General features: G+C 41.9%; 1 protein-coding gene across 8 annotated transcripts in view; it reads right to left on the minus strand.

The window, feature by feature from the left end:
• The window catches only part of trps1 (trichorhinophalangeal syndrome I), a 224,228-nt gene extending 205,539 nt beyond the window's left edge, over window positions 1–18,689 (minus strand). Inside the window, exons 1-4 of one of the 8 annotated variants that reach the window (XM_068032172.1) lie at window positions 18,668–18,689; window positions 11,582–12,522; window positions 8,326–9,500; window positions 7,067–7,730 (exon numbers count right to left, since the gene is read on the minus strand). In XM_068032172.1, coding sequence (XP_067888273.1) covers window positions 7,067–7,730; window positions 8,326–9,500; window positions 11,582–12,520 — 2,778 coding nt within the window. In that variant the 5' untranslated portion in view covers window positions 12,521–12,522; window positions 18,668–18,689. Of the gene's footprint in view, window positions 1–7,066; window positions 7,731–8,325; window positions 9,501–11,581; window positions 12,523–13,684; window positions 13,754–16,660; window positions 16,781–16,844; window positions 16,938–17,224; window positions 17,592–17,626; window positions 17,711–17,963; window positions 18,251–18,421; window positions 18,443–18,667 lie in introns of those variants that run through there. The other 7 variants (XM_068032171.1, XM_068032168.1, XM_068032167.1 and 4 more) reach the window with 7 other exon arrangements.
• Between the last annotated feature and the right edge of the window lie 590 nt (window positions 18,690–19,279).

Consider the following 19,279-nt stretch of genomic DNA (forward strand, 5'->3'; position numbering starts at 1 on the left):
CTGGTCAGGCCACCATCACAGCTATTTACCATCCACTGCAGTATTAATCCCCAAGAAGGGAAGCAAGCCAACCAGTTATTCTTACAATCACAAAGTCAGTCTGCGATACAAAACAGAGGAATGCGGTCATCACATACCGACTTGTTGGGAGAAACAGTATAAATAAGAGATGTCTGTGGCACTGTAACACTGAACTTTTTCCCTTTAAAAGGATGTACCCAGTGACTCCCCATTGGCAATGCATAGAATGGAATTTAAGCCAGAGAGAGACAGAATGTACAAGGTTTGATCCTCTGCATTTGCTGACAGTTAGCATTGGGGGTTGCTAAAGTGGACCTCCTCCCATCAAAGACGAGAATCAGCAGAGCTCCCACTCCAAATGCCTACCTAGAAACCCCTGCTATAAAGTGCACTGTATGGATTTGGGTGGAGCCAGATTCAGGCATAACTTTCATCACTCACTGTCTAAACTCGCAGACTAGTGGCCAATGGTACAGGCAAGAATCTGGTACCAATGGAACCATATACTGATTTGTATCAGCACCTTCAGAAATAGAAAAGAGGAGGAGGATGTATCCTACATGGAAAGCAATAGCTCAAATCCATGCTGTATGAGGTTAGTCAAGTATTCCCACTCAAGGTCACTGTTCTCTCATGCAATGTTCACAACAGTAAACCAGCTTAAAATCATGCTTTTGAATTCTAACAGAAAGTGATCGTTAATGACAAACAGCATGGTGACGCAGAATAGATTTTTTCTTAATAAGCTCTTGTCTATGCAGTGTCTTGTAGCAACATTTAACTGCAGGTAAAAATTAAAGAACATCCTTTACATATCACATTCCTGATCATTTGCAAATAAGCCTTCATGAAATTTGCATCTTCCAGTAAGGTTGTGAGTTCAAGCAACTATCAGAACTAAGCTGATACTCCAGTACTGAAGTAAGAGACTGCTGTATTGACAGAGGTGCCATCTTTTATATAAGATGCCCCATTGCCTGTTAGGTGGTTGTAAAAGATCCCATGACACTATCAAAAGGGGAAGATATTCATGCAGTGCCCTGTCAAAATTTTTCCCTCATCTCATACTACCAAAAACAAATTAACTGGTCATTCATCTCATTCACTATTTGTAAGACCTTACTATGTGCAAAGTGTTTTGTTTTAATTTTGTTTTCAGGATGTGGACAGTACCGGTAAGGCTGCATTTATTGCCTGTCCCCAGTAGCTCTGATAAGGTAGCAATAGGCTTTTTCCTTGAACCAATGCAGATGTGCTAATAATGTTCCCAAGTTGGTGTTAGGTAGGGACTGCCAACATATTGACCACGACAATGAAGGAACAACAGTATGTGCTTAAGGCAGGATGGTGCATGACTTGGAGTGGACCTTGGAGGGGATGTTATTCCCACAACATTTCTGCTCTTTTCATTCTTAGTGGCACAGTTTACGGGGCTGGGAGTTGCTGTTGAAGTAACTTTGGCAAGTTGTTACAGTGCATCCTGTAGATCATTCATGCTGCAGCCACAATGCACCAGTAGTGAATACCGAGTTGAGGCAGCGACACTAATCAAGCAGACTGTCTGTCCTGGAGGGTGTCGAGCTTCTTGATTGTTGTTGCAGCTGCACCATCCAGGCAAGTAGGGCATATTCCATCATGCCTGGTGGATGGTGGAGAGACACTGAGGGAATGAGGTGCTGAGCCACTCTTCAGAGTACCCAGCCTCTCCCCTTGTAACCAGGACAATATGACATGACTTGTCTAGCTAAGCTTCTGGTCAATGATAACCCCCAGTATATTGAAACATCAGTTCTCAGTGATGGCAGCGCTATTGAAGGTCAATGGAAATTGACTGGGCCTTTTTGTATTAGAAATAGAAATTGACTGGTATTTATGTGGCATGAATGTTATCTGTGACTTGTCAGACTAAGTATGGATTTTGCCTAGGTCCTGATATATGCTGTATAGGCTGCTCGATTATTGGAGGAGTTGTGATGGGGGCGTAGCACTTTATAATCGTCAAAATATGGGCCCACTTTGGACATTATGCACTTTGGAACATCCCGAAGAACTGATAAGGCACTATATAAATGCAAGTTCTTTATTTACTGTAACACTCAAATAGGATGCAGGATGGACACTTAGGGTTGAATTTTGTCAGCATTTAAAAAAATCCCGCCACTGGGACAAAAGCAGGAGCCAACCCTATGCCAGCAGGCGGAGGTACCCTGGGGCACCAACTGCGGGGAACATCAATTGAGGAAGGCGCCCTGCCTCCCAGAGCTGCTGGCCCAATCAGTAGCCTCAGCAGTGCCACTGCTAGTGATAGCCACTGCTGAGGCTGCAGCATGAAGGAGAGGGCGCCTCAATGCCAAGGCATCCTCGAAGATGAGGTAAGTTCTGTTGATCAAGCCAAGGCCTGGCAGGCAGGCCCTGGCGATCTTTGTGGGGGTGGGGGACATGTTTCAGCAGTGGCACCTTAGCTGCAGAGTGGCCACTGCCACTAGGAGACCTCTCCGTGGTCCATGGAGCAGCCAAAAAGGCGGTAACACCTTCCAGGAACCCGCTGGGAGGCTGTCAGGGTTTACCTGGCAGTCTCCCCATGGGCAACGAGCCCTCCCAATGCGAGCAAAATGCCAGTGAGTGTGGGAACTGGCTCTTCATTGGACACATAAGTGGCTCAATTGGCCACCCAGCAGGCGACCCCGCCGCTGAGGTCGCAGGCAATATGCCACAGCGGCGAGAAGACATCGGGCTCCCCTCCCAATGCCTGCCCCCCATCAGATTACCAGCCTTCCCACCTCATTGCCATAGGCTGGGAAATTCATACCTTAGTCTCAATGATATCAAGCTAAATGTTAAACCAAAATTTTAAACTAAAGTTTGGATTACATTAATAAAAGCAGAAAATGCTGGAAATACTCAGCAGGTCTGGCAGCATCTGTGGAGAGGGAAACAGAGTTAACATTTACGTTTCAGTTCTGTTTCATTGGAACTGATGAAATGTCACAGATCTGAAATGTTAACTCTGTTTCTCTTTCCATAGATGCTGCCAGACTTGCTGAGTATTACCAGCATTTTCTAATTTTATTTCAGATTTACAGCATCCATAGTATTTTTTCTGCTATTACACAATAAACTGACTGATTTCCCATAGCACTTTTCAAGGACAGTGTGATGTTCTGTGACGATGCCTAGAGTGGTCTGGTTCTAATATGGGAGCAGAGTATAGCACAGGCAGGGAAAAGACAAAGGAAGAGGGACAATCATTCATACTTTGTCACCTTTTCGAATTAGAAAACATGAATGGAGGAATATTTTAAAATTGAATTTTTATCCAATGAACTGGTCATTGGTGTAAGACTGATCTAAAAAAAAATGAACCTTCTCTCAAATAATCCAAGGAGTATCATCCTTCTTTTCAAAAGAAAATAATGATCCTTTTTACTTTTTCTGCTGAATTTTAAAACATTTATGGAGACAGTAAATAGCAAATAAATTCACCTGTAGGAAATACTGAGCACAAGAATGGGAGAAAACAGAAAGAGCATCTGATCAGTATGGTCATTTTTCCAGAATGTTTCAGCAAGCTGGCTATTTCATACTGTTGTGTCCCATCATACTGTTGGGCTCAGTATCATTCAAAATAGCCCCCTTAATTGGCCTGTAATTTTAACAAAAATACCCAAGAGTGTCAAAAGCAGTAAAGAAAATACTTGCTATATTCAAAAATAGCAATCTTTATACCCCCTTGATCTGGATATGTGACACTTCTAATATATTTCCCAAATGCTCCACAATGTTTTCGGCACACAAAAACTTCACAAGGTGACCTATGTCTAAACCAAGACAAAAAGTGAAGCAAGTTACTACTGTCAATAATTTTCATGCTGATATCCATTAAAGGCCAGTGCAATATTTCTGAAATCATAAAGCAAGTTACCAGTTTAGACATAAACAACCTTAAGTAAATACAAATCTCTGCTGAAAGTGTCAACTGCAATGAATTACATCTCATTTTCCCTTTACTTGTCATATCAGAAAATTCTGAATATTTGATTAACCATCAACATTGTTGATTGGTGTGATATTAAAAATGGATTCACATTGTATGGTGCTATGCCCTTGATCAACAAATGTTGCTTAATTTAAAGACTTAATGCCTCTTTCTGCAGCACCTATCTTCACCACTTTTATCTTTGGGCCATACCAAGTGGGAATCCATGAGTCAGATGACTGAATTGTCAGCTCAAGGGAAAATGAAAGCACATCGTAAAGATTAGCATCATACAAATGAGCATAATTTAAATTACTTGTATTATGTTTGAAATTTCTCTTTGATGGTAACATTCATGAATGATTTAACCAAGAAAACCAGAGTAAACCATTTAGTAGCACTACTACTTCATCTGACATCACTTGTATGAAGACAATGATCATATTCATAGTTTTGCAGAGCATATTGAATACCTCACGCTCTAACAGTTATTTCCACAAGACAATCCAGCTGTATACCACGAGTGATAAAGTAGCAAGTAAGCTATAGCAGTCAAGAACAGACATAAAAAGTTCCAAGGAAAAGGTGATCATATTCTTTTTCATCATATATGAAAATTATTCTATTCAAAATAATGCAGTGAATTAAAAATCTATTTATAGTTTACTTATATCTTACCACTGCCTCACTTGACTGCTCTAAAATTATTAGGCTGCTCGGCCAACATCCAGTACTGGATGAATAGAAATTTCCTCAATTAAAATATTGGGAAGACCGAAGCCATTGTCTTCAACCACTGCCACAAACTCCTCTCCCTAGCCATTGACTCCATCTCTCTCTTCCTGAGGTTGAACCAGACTGTTTGCAACCTTGATATCATATTTGACCCCAAGATGAGCTTCCGACTACTTAACTGCACCAAGACTGTCTACTTCCACCTCCATAACATCACCTGACTCTGACCCTGCCTCAGTTCATTTGTTGCTGAAACCCTCATCCATGCCTTTGTTACCTCTAGACTTGACTATTCCAATGCACCTCAAGCCAGTCTCCCACTTTCTACCCTCAATGATTTTGAGCTCATCTAAAAATCAGCTCCCTGTTTCCTAATTCACACTAAGTACTATTCACCTATCACCTCTGTGCTCACTGACATACATTGAGCCTTTGCTTTAGTGGGAACCAATTTTAAAATTCTCATCTTTGTTTTCAAATCCCTCCATGCCACTTCCTATCTATGTAATCTCATCCAGCCGTACAACCCTCTAAGATAATTGCACTGCTCCAATTGTAGCCTATTGACGATCCCAAATTTTAATTGCTCCTCGAGTGGTGGCGATATCTTCCCTGTCGAGGTTAATGATTTCTCCTGCTATCGGTAATTAAGTATATTTAATTATATTGGAATTGATGCATTAAAGGAAGTCTTGGCTCCCCTCCTTTCCCTTCCACCTCTTTTAAAATCTTATCTCCACCTAATCTTTCACATTCAAGTCAGAGGACCCCTAAGTTGCTATAACATGCTATTTATCATAGACTGCATTTTAAAGTTACAAAAATGAGAGAATAATCACAATAGCAATTATTGGCTTACTTTTCTAACTGTAATCAAGCATGTCATGCCATCATCATAAGCATTACAATTATGACAAGTGTCATGCTGGGCCCCCAATCGCCAAGAATGAGGCAGATGAATTTTGTCATGAACATTGATTTTTAACTGTTGTTGGAGCGAGGAAATGACTTGTTAAACAGATCAGCCATGGCTGGAAAAAAACATTTACATACTAACAGACATCGAAGGTGAGGAAGCGCATTCCAGAGCCTGCTAAGGAGGATACAATCCACAAGGGCCAGGACTGGTTAGACCAGCTGGTCAAATGACTAACTGGCTGTTCCAGGGTTATCTTTTGAACTAGCCACACAGAGTTTGAACTCAGAAAGACTGCTTGCTCCTGGACTGAGAAGATCTTTCCTGTCTGCTCCCATCACTTTCTTACAAGCCTCTGAACCCACCGAAGACACATGAACCCCAAAAGAGAAAAGTCTCCTCCAGTGAACAAGGTTTAAGAAGAATACTGGGCCCCAATGAAAAGCAAGATCTACCTACAATCAAGGACTCTACAGTGAGCTCGAAGAACCGTAACAAAAACTCTTCAGATATTGCCTCAAATTTTTCCACTTCATTTTCCTTCTTTTCTGTCTCTGTCTGTATGTGCGTATCGCATATGCATGCTAGTGTGGATGCGTCGTGTATCTGTAGGCATCAACCGAACTAGAGTTTAAGTTTAATAAATTTCAACTTTTCTTCTTTAAACCTAAGAAAACCTGTTTGTGCAGGTTTATTTGCCTTATACTTGGAAAGCAGTGAACAAGGATTCACCAAGGGGGAGCTAAAAACTGCGTGTTAAAATTAAACCCTGTTACGGTAAGACCAGGTGAAGGCTGAAACAGAACACTAGATCCCTTTCTCACCTGGTCATAACACAAGTATTGCAATATCATGACTTTGGGTTATCCCACCCCCCTTTTAAAAAGCAATGATGTATCCTTTAATTTTACAAGGTACATTTATTCCTTCCCAGGCCAGTAAACAATGGTGTGATAGAGGGCCCCACCCCACCCTCCCCTCATGTGGAAAGATGAATTCAGGAGGAGGGGCAGAGCAAGAACAAGTGAGATCTTATGATGGGCTTCATGAATTATTGGATGATCCAACCTGCTCAGATCATCTCTTAGTTCCTGTCCCAGTTCACCTAACATGCTACTGAACCACACAGACCAAGAAGCTGCCAGGTTCAGTCCTTGGTTCATGTTGAAATAACCATCTCAATCGAGAAGGGGTTGTACAATGACCTTCCCTGTTCCTGAATTGGAGAGATTGAACCAGGATTCTCATTTCAGACTGCTTCCAATGTGTTTCTGATAAATTAGAGCGAATAACTGATATCCGTTTGTGGAAATATCGTTTTCAAAGCAGTTCCACACTTCAAAGGATGCACTAATATCTTCGTGTGTGTGTGTGCATGTAATAAGTAACAGGTTGAGAGTAACCAAAGCCAGTCTTACCCTCAGTAGAGTCTGTGACTCCTCCCTCGCCTTGTTGAGTTCGGTGCTTGTTGGATACTGTGGGGTGAGAGCCCGGGACTTGTCCCGGTCTCCTCCTCCCGAGAGCTGTTGCACCCCAGCTGGAAAGCTCTTGGGGTCGGTGGTCTGCGTCCCATAGACGGGCCGCCCCGCGTCCGCTTCTTCCGCGGCCCTGCGGCTGTTCTTGTGGCTGTCCTGGCTGCTGCTGCTGCTGCCGCCGGGGGAGGCGTTGAGTAGCCCAAGGGTAGCCTGGCCTGGGTAGGGACTCCCCTTGTGCAGCTCCCCTGACGCCGCGCTCTCTTTGACGCTCCAGCATGCCTTCCGCGTGTCTTCCTTGGAGGCGTCGGCCCAGCCTCGCCCCTCCTTCTCCTCAGTGACTGCTGCTGGTGGAGGATGACTGCTGTTGTTGCTGCTGTCAGATGGTGTGGGAGTGCGGTGCCGCATCTCCTGCTCGCTGCTCAGGGAGTTCTGGTTGCTGATACTGGGTGGTGGTGCCGCTGGAGGTGGGGATTCTCCGCCGCTGGTGCTGCTACTACTCGCCGGCTCCTGGAGCACACAGTGGGCTGTATTGAAATGCTCCAGTAATGCTTGAGTCCCCGGAGCACTCCACTTGCACTGACGACACTTGTAGCAATTATGAGCCCTCCTAAGACACACAAAAGATTACTTGAGTGTTAAGTTAAAAGCAACATTCCTTGCATCGTTTTAACAGAAATCCGTGCAATGTATTTTAAAGTACTATGCAGTTGAGAAACTTTTAAAGTTAGATGAAGTGTACTTCAGGCACTTTCCACCAAACGAAAAGATAGCCCCCAATATTGACAAGAGCTGATCAGTATTCTGCCCATTACAGTGCTACATGGATTCACATCAGCTAGAAACAAGGTTAAGTCCCCTGAGTGAGGAAGAGCCAACTTGCACGTTTTGTATACCGAAACATGAACACACTGAGGTTTGCATTCGTGACATGTTTTCAAAACTTACGAAGCTATCTTTATGAACTGTAACTTGTTATTAATAATCTGATGATAGAGAAACTCTAGACGGTCACAAAAACAATCCAATTTACTTCCTGTGCTTTGATGTCAAATAAAGGGATATTTAAACTCTACATTTTTTGTTACCTGTTCTTCCAAGTAATACTTTCTAAATTTCCCTCCCCCCATCCCGTGTCATATTTTAGGTTCAATGCACAAGGCAGATCATCAGAGGGGGTGGATTTAAAATTTCTGGTCTGTTACCTGTAGTGTCGGAAAATCTCTTCCTCTACTTGGGTAACAAAGTCGCATTTGGTGCAACAGTGCTCTTCAACCTCTTCACTGGTCACTTGGCCATCACTTCCCTGTTGACCATTCTCAGCCTTGCCCGGGGTGTGTGTGCTGTGCATGGTCTCGTAATGCTGCAGGAGTACGTCGACATCCTGAACTGTGAATGAGCACTGGTCGCACTGATGCTTTACCCTGGCACTCCCTCCCACCCCGTGGGACGAGTGCAAAAGCAACAGGGTGCAGTGGGAGCAATTACTTTTCCTGCAAGCGAATGGGTAGGTGATGTCCCCCAGGTGCTTTTCAGGGCCGCACAGTCCCCCGGGGCAGTACTGGCAATGTTTAATGGTGCATTTGTGAACGTTGTGAATGTAATGATAATGGCGGAGCAGGGGTCCCACAGTGATCACGTCAGGTCCATGACTTGTGGAGTACCTGAATTTGCACAACTGGCAGTTATAGCTGGTGACCATGCTCTCCTCTGTTGTCTTGGTGGCGTCTTTCTTTCTGGCTGAACTTGTGCCTTTCTCTGTTTTAACTGAGAATTCTCCGTCGGATTTATTAGCCACAAGAAGCTGACGCTCTTTCGAAGAGTCGTTCTGGTTAAGTGCGAGTCCCTGTTTGCCAATTTTGTCCGGAAAATCTCTATTAAAGTAGCTAGTGCGCTGATTCTCTCCGTGCTGTTTATTATAATGATCCGTGAGCTTTAAGGTATCCGAGGACTCACAACTGAAGCTGCAAAACCTACACCAGAAGTAACAGGTAGAGTCCATGCCATTCTGCTTGGAGGTGTCCACGGATTTGATGGGTACAGAGTAGCCGATGGGGGTGTCATCTGTTGCCTTGATGGTGGACTTGTCCTGCCATTTCCCCACATCTTCTGGCTCTGTTGGGCGAGGTAAGTGACGCTCTATCGCGGGGGTGCCTTTGCTGGCGTTTTTCTCCGATTTATTGGCATCCTTCCCAGACTCTAGAGCAGAAGGCACACTTTTCATTTTGTTGGGATGCGCTGACACGAAGTGCTGTTCCAGTTCAGTCGAAGAACTGCCCATGTAAGTAAAATTGCAGAATTTGCACCGGAAATACTTGGTGTTGCCTTGGCAGTCGGGTGTTTTGCGTCCTATGCCAATGAACATTCCTCCCAAAGTAACCTGGAAAAAAGTAAACAAAAGTCAAATGTACTTTCCATTGCACCTGATGATGTAAGCAATAAAGTGACAGTTCCCCAGAAAATACCATCTTCCATTGTTTTTAAAAGTTATTGTGTGACGACACCAAGACAATTTTAATAACTGTGATAAGTTGGAATGTGACAATAATTCCAGCACACTGCTGTAATCAATCTTTATTAATTTACCGTGCTCACTTACCCCAATTATCAATTTTGTCTGTTATTTAGTTATTTCAGTACATCAACAGGCCCAGTGATTGTTTTCCTGTTATTCTCAGGATCGGTTTACCATTGTTGATATGAAATCAAAAATAGAAATGTAGTAATGGTTTTACAGTCTGAGTAGCAAATAGGGAACGAAATGGTAGTACATAGCTTCTTTTTTAGTCCAAGTGTCTTCATTTTTTTTACATTAACTTTTTCAATGCCACAAGAGATATCAGTTAGCAAATAAAGAGGGAAGTCGAAGTTACTGGCAGAAAAAGTGAAGCATTGGTCGAGCTAAAGAGGATGAAGGGTGCTATCTTCTGCATGGGTAGATTTATAATTGTGAGGAGCCATTAGCTACATAGTCGCAGCAAATGGAGCAACGATTTTACAGAGACTCGGTGCAGTCTGCGAATACATTAATGAAGGATTTAACTTACAACTGTACTTTGACTACGTCAGAAAATCCTAATGCAATAATGCTTTGATGGGGTAGAGAACAAACGTGGCCAGTGTGAATGTAACTACTTACTAATAGCCGGGAGAACAACCATTGTGAAATGTGTCTCCAATTCAATTTCTGCAGCGAAACTTATTGTTTATATCTTATTGCCTATTTCACGGTTTCTAAATAATTCAATTCGCTAAAGATTGATTTATTTTTGTTGTGTACGTTTGATGTAAATGGTGAGATTTCATAAATAAGGCTTTTCTATCTGTCACTTCCTTATTTTAAACTGAAACTTCCTTTATCCTGCCATCTGAAATTTACCACAGGCATGTCTGCCTTAGATCATTACTTCTATTCTGAGTTATTACTGATTTCCAACTTAGGTTAAAATAGATGGTCAAGAATCTAAGTAGGCCTCTGAGCCTCCCTTTCGGCTTAGGGAAATAGCTTTAAAACTAGCTGAAAAGTATCAATAAAACAAAAATAGCTCCCGAACAAAAAGATAATTGCCTCAAAATATTGCTTGATAACAAAGGGACTCCTCTTAATCTTTCAATATTTAAAGTGTTTCCAGTTATTACAGCATTTTGCCAGTTCCACATGTGGCTGTACAGTGCCGCAAAGCGTATAATAGCTGGTAAACTGCTACGAAGAACTGGAATAGCCAAAAGGCACCAAGAGTCAGTTAAAAATATCCTCAGCAAAAATCCTTTCTCTTAACTGACAAGCATGCCCGTTGCACACACGTATAAATTATCATTCTGAAAGATTAAATTCGGTTGTCTGTTTATTGCAATGAATCCTTATGTGAGCATTCAACGGCAACTACAGACAAATTGATATTAAAAATGAATTAATTAAGCGGAGACAGCTCTTCATTAACAGTAATGGACTCAAATAGTGTTTATGTTGTCTTATCCGTTTAGCAGCGACCTTCCTACCCGATTTGCAAACAGTATAGTCAGTAAACAAATTACTGCAATCAAATGTAGATAGCTTTTAGATGGAAATGATCAGGATATATACCAATTAGCAGAATTCAAATCAGTGCCGATAGGCCTTTAGTTAATTGCAGATTTCAATATACACTAAAACAAAGGTACTCTTACAGGAGGAAATGGTGTATTTTCAGCTACAGCGAGCCAATGATGTGAAATGAATATTGCTGGATTTTGTCGCCATGTATTACATATAGGAAGAAAACACCAAATACTGTGGTGCCATATATGATTATCTCTACTAGGGTCATCCCACATTTTTCTCAATGCGCCTTCAATTATTATTTAATGCAATTTCATTTACGAATGATCCCACCCGCCCCCCCCCAGCATTATATTGGTATTCCTTATAAAGAAGTAGGCCCAGTCAGGGTTTCCGTTGGGAGCAGCTGGGCAGATACCTACATGTACATCGTAGGTCCCATTTAACATGGTGGGTCGCTGTGCACTCAGATCCTGTAACATCCCAGTAAGCAAGCCCGCGTTCCGGCTCAGTTTCTGAAAGTCTTTGGACTGGGAGAACTGCACCATGTTATGTAACGCGAGGATTTTGGTGTCCAGATCCGCATCTTGGCGGGTGCGGTTGTGCAGACCTAGGTGGTATTTGCGGAAATGCTTGATCAAATCGGTTGGGTCGTTCCCATAATAGCCATAACCACAAATATTGCATTTGAAGTCTTGCAATTCTGGAGTCAGGGGCGCCGCGTCTTGGTTGTCAGTCAGCTGTTCTGTTTTTGATTTATCAAGTGCAACACTCACATCAAAATGCACCTGAGAGTTTTCTGAAGGCAAAGAGCCTGGGGTTGAAGTCTGATGATCAGGTGGGTCACCCTGTAGCAGCTGGACCTTCTCACGCCCACTTGTAGGTGACGTTTGAGCTGTGTGGTTTAATTCAGAGAGGTTCCCAGATACATTGCAGCTCTTGCCATCGCCATCATCTGGTTCTGATCTGCAAGGAGACTTCCAGGCCTCACAGACTCTACCAGCAGCTTGAGATGAGAGAGCAGACATATTTCTGTCTGTCACCTCATCTTGCGGGAAGGATGGAACATTTCCTCCCTTCTTGTGGCTTTCATAATTGAAGCCATTCCCTTCGCCCAGTGCGGGGCTTTTCAAGTCGCTTTTGATGCCGGCTACGTCTGCGACACGCAGACAATGTTCCTCCTTGTTGACTGACTCTAGTGCATCTTGTTGGTTGTTGTGTTCCTGCATGGGATCCGGGGGTCCTGAGCTTTCAGCAGCCTCCTGATTCACGGCACTTTCTGGCTGAGAGACCTGGCTATCCTCACCTTCTTCCCCTTGGCTCACAAGATTTCTCAATGGTGGATTCTTTTTTCGGACCATATCTGTGCGAAAGAAAAAGATAGATATGGATACATGCTTCTTTAAGATAATTGAAACATTTTATAGTTTGGAGAGAAAGACTGTCCCTTCTTTTAACAGTGCAAGGTCGGCTTTCCTTTACCTAGATTAATATTTCTGCCATACTTTAAGTATATTTCCAGCCCTATTTTAGCTCTGCTTCAGTTCCATCCAAAATGTTTTCTTTCCAAAACTTATTCACGCTTTTGTTGTGGTTATTTGCATATTTCTACAGTGATGTATATATGGACAGACCCGCCCAAGTTTACACAGATGAATTCATTGTCGAGTTTTAACAGAAGAGGATAACACGGGAAGGGAATTCTTAAGGAAACAGCACTGCATCTTTCAAGCACTAACAATCAAACTTACACTACATCTGTTTGTCTCCTTCTGAAAATTGTAATTGCAGTGTCGTGTATATTATACAGTGTGTGTGTACATTCACCATATTTCAATGAATATGTGTACATAAATAGTATATTAAAGAAACATTGTCACGGCAATGAAACGTTCGGTCAAAGTTCATATCAGTAAAAGTACAGAGAAAACGACGTTCTAAATTCGTGTTTCAATTAATGAAAGCAGTGACAGTTACAATAGGAAAGTCTGCGACAATGTTTATTCCAGTAGAATACTTTGGAGCAGTTCAAACTATATTTCTAAAGAACTTAAAAGATTGCCTTTTTGACAAAAAAAGTAAACCGAAATGCTGTGGATGACTGATAGGTAGAGATTTTCTTTACGAATCATTGTGCTCCTAAAATAATAACAACCGTATTTGTTTTCCTTTTAAGAACAAGAACAGCTTTACCTCATTGCTTTGTTTACTTCACATTGACGGCATTTTGTTTGTTTCGAATGAACTAATAAAACCAATAGGGTAATTTATATAAAACGTTGACAATAAGTTCGATTTAAATCCTTTCCCCCGACAACTATTGCCTATTCAGTGGCAATAACTATGGTAACTAATAGTTAACATGTTCCAGCTACCGGACGTATTTTTTTTTAATCAGTGGAACATGTGGATAATACCATTCTTCATTCCCAAAAGGCAGGGACAATGTAGGATTCCTCAATATAGATGGCTGCTCAAAAATTATCAACAGGTTTAAAGAAATAATCCGTGCTGGCTGGGCCTACCTTTTTAAAAAGTGATCTGAAGTGGATTTGAAGGTTTATGCCTTTCCTTAGCGGACACTATTTTTGATGCAAATTCCAGTACTGATGATAAAATATATTTTGTTAACACTGAGGAATGTTTACCAACCCAGGAATAAAATCGTCAGCAACAAAAAGCCAGCCAATTTTTTTTCCTATATTACGTGTCCTGACAATAAGCCAGAAACTGCAAATAAAATGGGTAACTCGGTAAAGCACAGCCTTGGAAGAACGTCACACACCATCTGCTTGAATAAGTTTTATTAGATGACTGTGACTACCAAGCACAAAAAGTTTCCGAAGATTTCAAAAGGCGAGTCCTCGTCAGCTTGGTCTATTGCCTAACGATGATTTCAAATAATTAAGTAATCTTCCTTTCGAATATTCCACCACATGTTCTGCTCCTCTGCTAATCCCAAAATGTGTATATTCCACAACTTTCAAGCGTCTTTTATTTATGTCGGTGCCAATAAAGCTCTCCAGATGGCCTAAACTTGAGCGAATATTCTCTTTAATAGTGTGTGCAGCCAGGAACTGATGTTGTAGACTGAAAGTCAACAGGTTTAGAATGACAGCCAGACTATTTAAATGGAAATTTACACCATTTCGAGTCAAAACAACCAACTTTTTCCACTTTAATACCAATAATTCAATCATCAAGAACAGCCCTTAACTTTTGACACTCCACGCTCACTTTATGTACTGTATGCATTTACTGTCATTCCAATCCTGTCGCTGTTTAAATATATAGTCAGATCCACTTATATCCATTCAGACGAGTATGCACATTGCTAGTTTGGCCCTGTGAGGAAACCTTTACCAAGTCCCAAATTGCTTCTGGCCTGGACATTACTGCTATAAGCAGTCACATGGTCAAAGTATAAACAACGATATTGTGCACTGCAATTGAGTGCGCACAACACAATTCCTCTCCATGATACACTGATATTACCAATAGTATATATGCAAACAGATGCGCTATTAAAAAGAGCTTGTGGCAATTTACTGTACCTTTTAGTAGGGGAATTCACTCACATGATTATGAGTTATATAAAATATGTTTTAAAAATGTAAAAAAGTGATCATAGCCCTTGGTGCTAGATGTAAACATTTGTCAGAGCTGTCCCTGCAATATGCAATAAAGAAGTCAGACTGTGGTAAGTGGATCAAGTAAATTATATTCTCCATCCGCGAAAAATTATTATTTTAACAACTGCATTTCAATGTTTCAGCCCTTCATTGTGGTTTAATTTATATTATTGCAACGCTAAGGGGCTGCTGAAATAGAATACAGATCTCGGTAGTAAATCAATACAAGTTTTTGTTCATTCCACACACGCCAGATTGGCCCAGCGATGCCTGTATTCATTATCTGATTAAGCACTGTATAAACTTGCCATTAATCATAACATCAAATTACACAATATTCCTTATAGCAGAATTATTCTTGCAAGCTAACCCACCTATCTATTCTTGCTGCCAACAATACCACACAATACTGCTGCAATGTGCTCAAGCGTAATTGGGAATTTGCTATTGAGACCGTTTTTTTGCTCCTCAAATGAAAGCTCAGCCAGCAGTGATCACGTCTGGGAGACAAGAATCGTTAATCAACACGTGCTAGGAACTCGACTGAACAACTGCTTTCCGCAACATTTCCTGTGATAAGGACACAAAGACTTGCAAAGAGATCAGACTTCAATAGGCTTATAGTTCATGTGAATGCAAACGTGACATTCACTTTACAAATATTCTGAACAATCCGGGCCCATTCAAGACAGTGAGCATTTTTCTCAAGCCAGTTTTCACAAAGTTCCCAATACAACTGAAAACTTTAAATCTACACCAGCATCAACCTGAATTAAATGGCACCTTTAAATATTCGTACAACTTCTACCAGATAACAGTGTTTACACGTCAGTGCTCTGAGGAGTTATTTTATCGGATTAGCCCGTCTGTTCCTATGTGCCATGTACAGTTTTGTAACTCTGAGTGACAAAACTCATTTGCAGTGGCTTCCTTAAGTCATTACATCTGCAGTTCTTGTTAGACACAATAGTTACTCTCATCAAACGCCTGCAGAAAGTGCATGAGTGGAAACAGTAACTCCCAACAGGGCTTAGTCCCACTCCCCGATTAACTGAAAACTGCAATTCCTGTATTTAACAGGACTCCAAGGTCAAAACTTCTTAACACGTATTTGGGGGGGAAGGGGGAATAAAAGTTTCACGAATTTCCAACTTGATAGCAATATGGAAAACAACAGCTGCTAAACTATTGCCTGAAAATCTGGATGGAGGGCAGAAATACGACAATCTTATGTATCCACATTTAGGATGAAGAAATGCAAGTCAAAACAAAAGCGAGATGTGTCAAAGTTGTAGTGAGATGAAACGCACCAGCAATCACAAACAGCTTTTAACAGACCTCGCCGGCCCCGATCAGCAGGAAACATTTTAATCGCACTTTTAAGCGACACGTCCTAAACTAACTGCCATAATAAGCCAGGTTTTACTGAGTGTGGATAAGAAAACGCAAACAGCCCATTCTGTCCGTGTCAGCCAATCCAGCCCTTTAAGTCAAAAGCTACAATTATTTCTGTCTGTACTTCCAAAGCTTTTACTTGGCATTACATCAGGAGATAAAAACTGAAAGTCCCTGTCTGGAGAAGTTAAACCACCGGAGGATGGTGTCTAGCCACATCCACAGACACAACTCAACTCAGCACACACACACACTTTTAACACAACTTTTAAAAAAGTTTGCTCCAACCATGTTACTCCCGGGTGCCGCCAGATGGGCCGCAAAGGACTCGCCACTGTCGGAAAGACTGCACGGGAGTGTGGGGGAAGTGAGATTTCTATTCTCGTGGATCTGTGTATATATATGTATATATACCCACTTAATCTGGAGAAATGGGAATGAAATAATTCACTCAGATGCATTTCATCGTGTTACCTCGGCCACGTCACTCACAAACTTTCTTGGCGCTGCAGATACATTCAGAACGAGATTTCTCACTCTGACATCTGTAACCGAAAAGACACTTTTAACGCCATCCATTTCTTTTATTCACACTTTCCCGCTAAGTAGCCAGCACAACAACAAAAAAGGTGAAACCCGGCGAATATCCCAAACGTACTTGAAATCATCGTTTCCTCTGCTAAACTTGACCCTAAAGGCTACTGCAGGCTACTGTCACGTACGAGGAACCATTTCTCATGCCTGCTCGAGTGACCTCCCGACCCAACAAATACGGGAAATGGGAATGTATGTGAAATCTGAGAAGTCTGCCTCTTTCTTTCGAAAAAAAATACGTAAAGAGATCTGTTGACTGAGCAAAACTGAAAGCATTACCTTAATAAATAAACACAAATATCTAAAGCCAGCGAGCTATTACTGCTCTTCCACACACACACACACACATACACACAGCCTGTGCGAAGAGAATCAAAAATCGGTAAGAGATCTTTGTTCCTTTAATCTCGGGGCTGGTTTTCGCCTACTCTCTCTCTCTCTTACCTGTTGATTTGATGGCAATAATCTTTGCAGCTGGAAAGATGGTGGAGCTTTGGTGAGAGCCATGAACCGTCTGAGTTTTTTTGCAGAGTGAGATTTTAGAGAGAGAGGGAGACAGACAGAAAAGAGAGAGAGAAAGGAGAGGGGAAGGCGCAGGCTGAGCCGGTTGTTCAAACGCGCTGCCTGTGTCTGTCTGACAGGAGGTTCTGTATGTAGTGTCTGTGTGTGTGTGTTTAATATGTCTGCGAGAAAGGGGCTCTGGCTCAATCCGGCCTTTATCACAAATGTTATCGCTTGTCAGGACCCCGACTTCAAGCATTACGTCATTTCAAGACACCATTCAGCGCGAATACAAACAGCGGACATGCCTCTGCCTTCGCGCCGCCCCACAACACACTTACACACCAGCAATGGACTGCGATCATCGCCATCGGGCCTCTTCTCTCGTTACACAGAATACAGCCTTCCCGGGATTTACTTGTTTGGCTTTTGAGGGGGGGGGGGATGGGGGGTGGGGGTTGCTCTTTCTCTTTTTCCCTCCTCTCTCGGGAGGGGGAAGGGGGCGCCAGACTTTTTTTGTAAGCCGAAAGAAAGAACGGGCTGACAGTGCAAAGAGCCGGGCGATCTTGCAGCGAGAGAGCTGTTGGCGGGTTATCTGTGTGGAAATCACGTCTGAACAGTTGCTCATGGGGAAGATCTTAGGCACAAGAAAAGGAGCATTGTTCTCAACTTAAGCGTTTACCTTTTTTTTCTCGCTCCTTTCGCCGAGCTGATTAACTCTTTTCTAATTCAAGTGTAAACGCAGCTTTAAAAAATCTCCATTGCATGAATGTTAATTGGGAAACCACTTTACTCAATATTTGCATACATTTAAGCCCGTTTAAATGCAACTTCTGATTAGATAACTTATACGATCGTGCCCTTTTACTATTTTGCCAATAAAGATTTCATCTTCCGATAAGACCACTTCTATCGGAGGTACAAGTTCGTGGGTTTGTTTTCTCGCTATCAAAAGTAGAGTTGATCTTATCAGAGTCTGTGCGCTGTGATATCCCAGTAACTCCTCGTTACCCAGAGTAACGTGATTACAGAGTTACAGACTCGCTGCTTTCCAGTCACTGCCCTGACCTGACATTTGAGGCAGGCTGAGCAGTGAAGCCTCCCTGAGTTTAGTGCTGGCGAGACAGTCGGTGTCTGTACCTCAGTCTGTGTCCCGGTGCAGTATCGTGTCTGTATTACAGGCTTTTTCCTTCTGATGTCATGCAGGACACACCAGGCTTTCTTTCACACTTCTAATCTTCAACAAAAATAACCATTACATAAATGTGTCTCCGCGAAATTTAGTTTTACATTTTTTTTTAAAAAAAAGGATTTTTGCGGAAATTTTATATTTCACTTCAACTCTGCGAGAATGAAACTCCCTAACTGTTGAAAATATCCACAAACCGGCATTTGCAGTCAAGTAAAAATAACTTATTTCGAGAAGTAGTAGTTCCTATTGGACTATACGGTATGGCGTTTCCTTTCAGGATGTTAATCCTTCTCAGGAAGACACTGTCACCTGGGACTGCTGGAGGTGTTTGACGCCGATCTTCATACATTGATGCCAGCTACGCCCTGAACCTGTGCACGCCCTGTGTGCGATCTGTTCAAAATTCCCAATATTTTCTCTTTGATCTTAAAGGTGTTTTATTTTGCTTCGTAAATAAACTGTTTCTCTTCATTCCTTCTTGAATAATATTTATTTCGATTGATAGTTCATCCTCCAAGGTTTCCATTTTTGCTCATTTGCTTTTAATTATCAGCGGGCAAATTCAGGCTTGTTTAGAACAGGAAGCAAATCTGAGCTGACTGCGGTTAAAAAAACTCTATGCAAATCCATTTGACAGATTAAATTTGCTGAGTCAGTTGTTTAAAACATATACTCCCTTTATAAAGAGCATGTTTTAGTGGAAATCAAAGTAAAGGATTAAACTAAAATGCGAAAGTAACGTCATTGTCACATCTGAAAGCTGATTAGCAGATCAAAGGTTTGTTTATATTAGACAGCATCGCGTT

Source organism: Heterodontus francisci, chromosome 5 (assembly GCF_036365525.1).
Source record: "Heterodontus francisci isolate sHetFra1 chromosome 5, sHetFra1.hap1, whole genome shotgun sequence".
NCBI classification, from domain to species: domain Eukaryota; kingdom Metazoa; phylum Chordata; class Chondrichthyes; order Heterodontiformes; family Heterodontidae; genus Heterodontus; species Heterodontus francisci.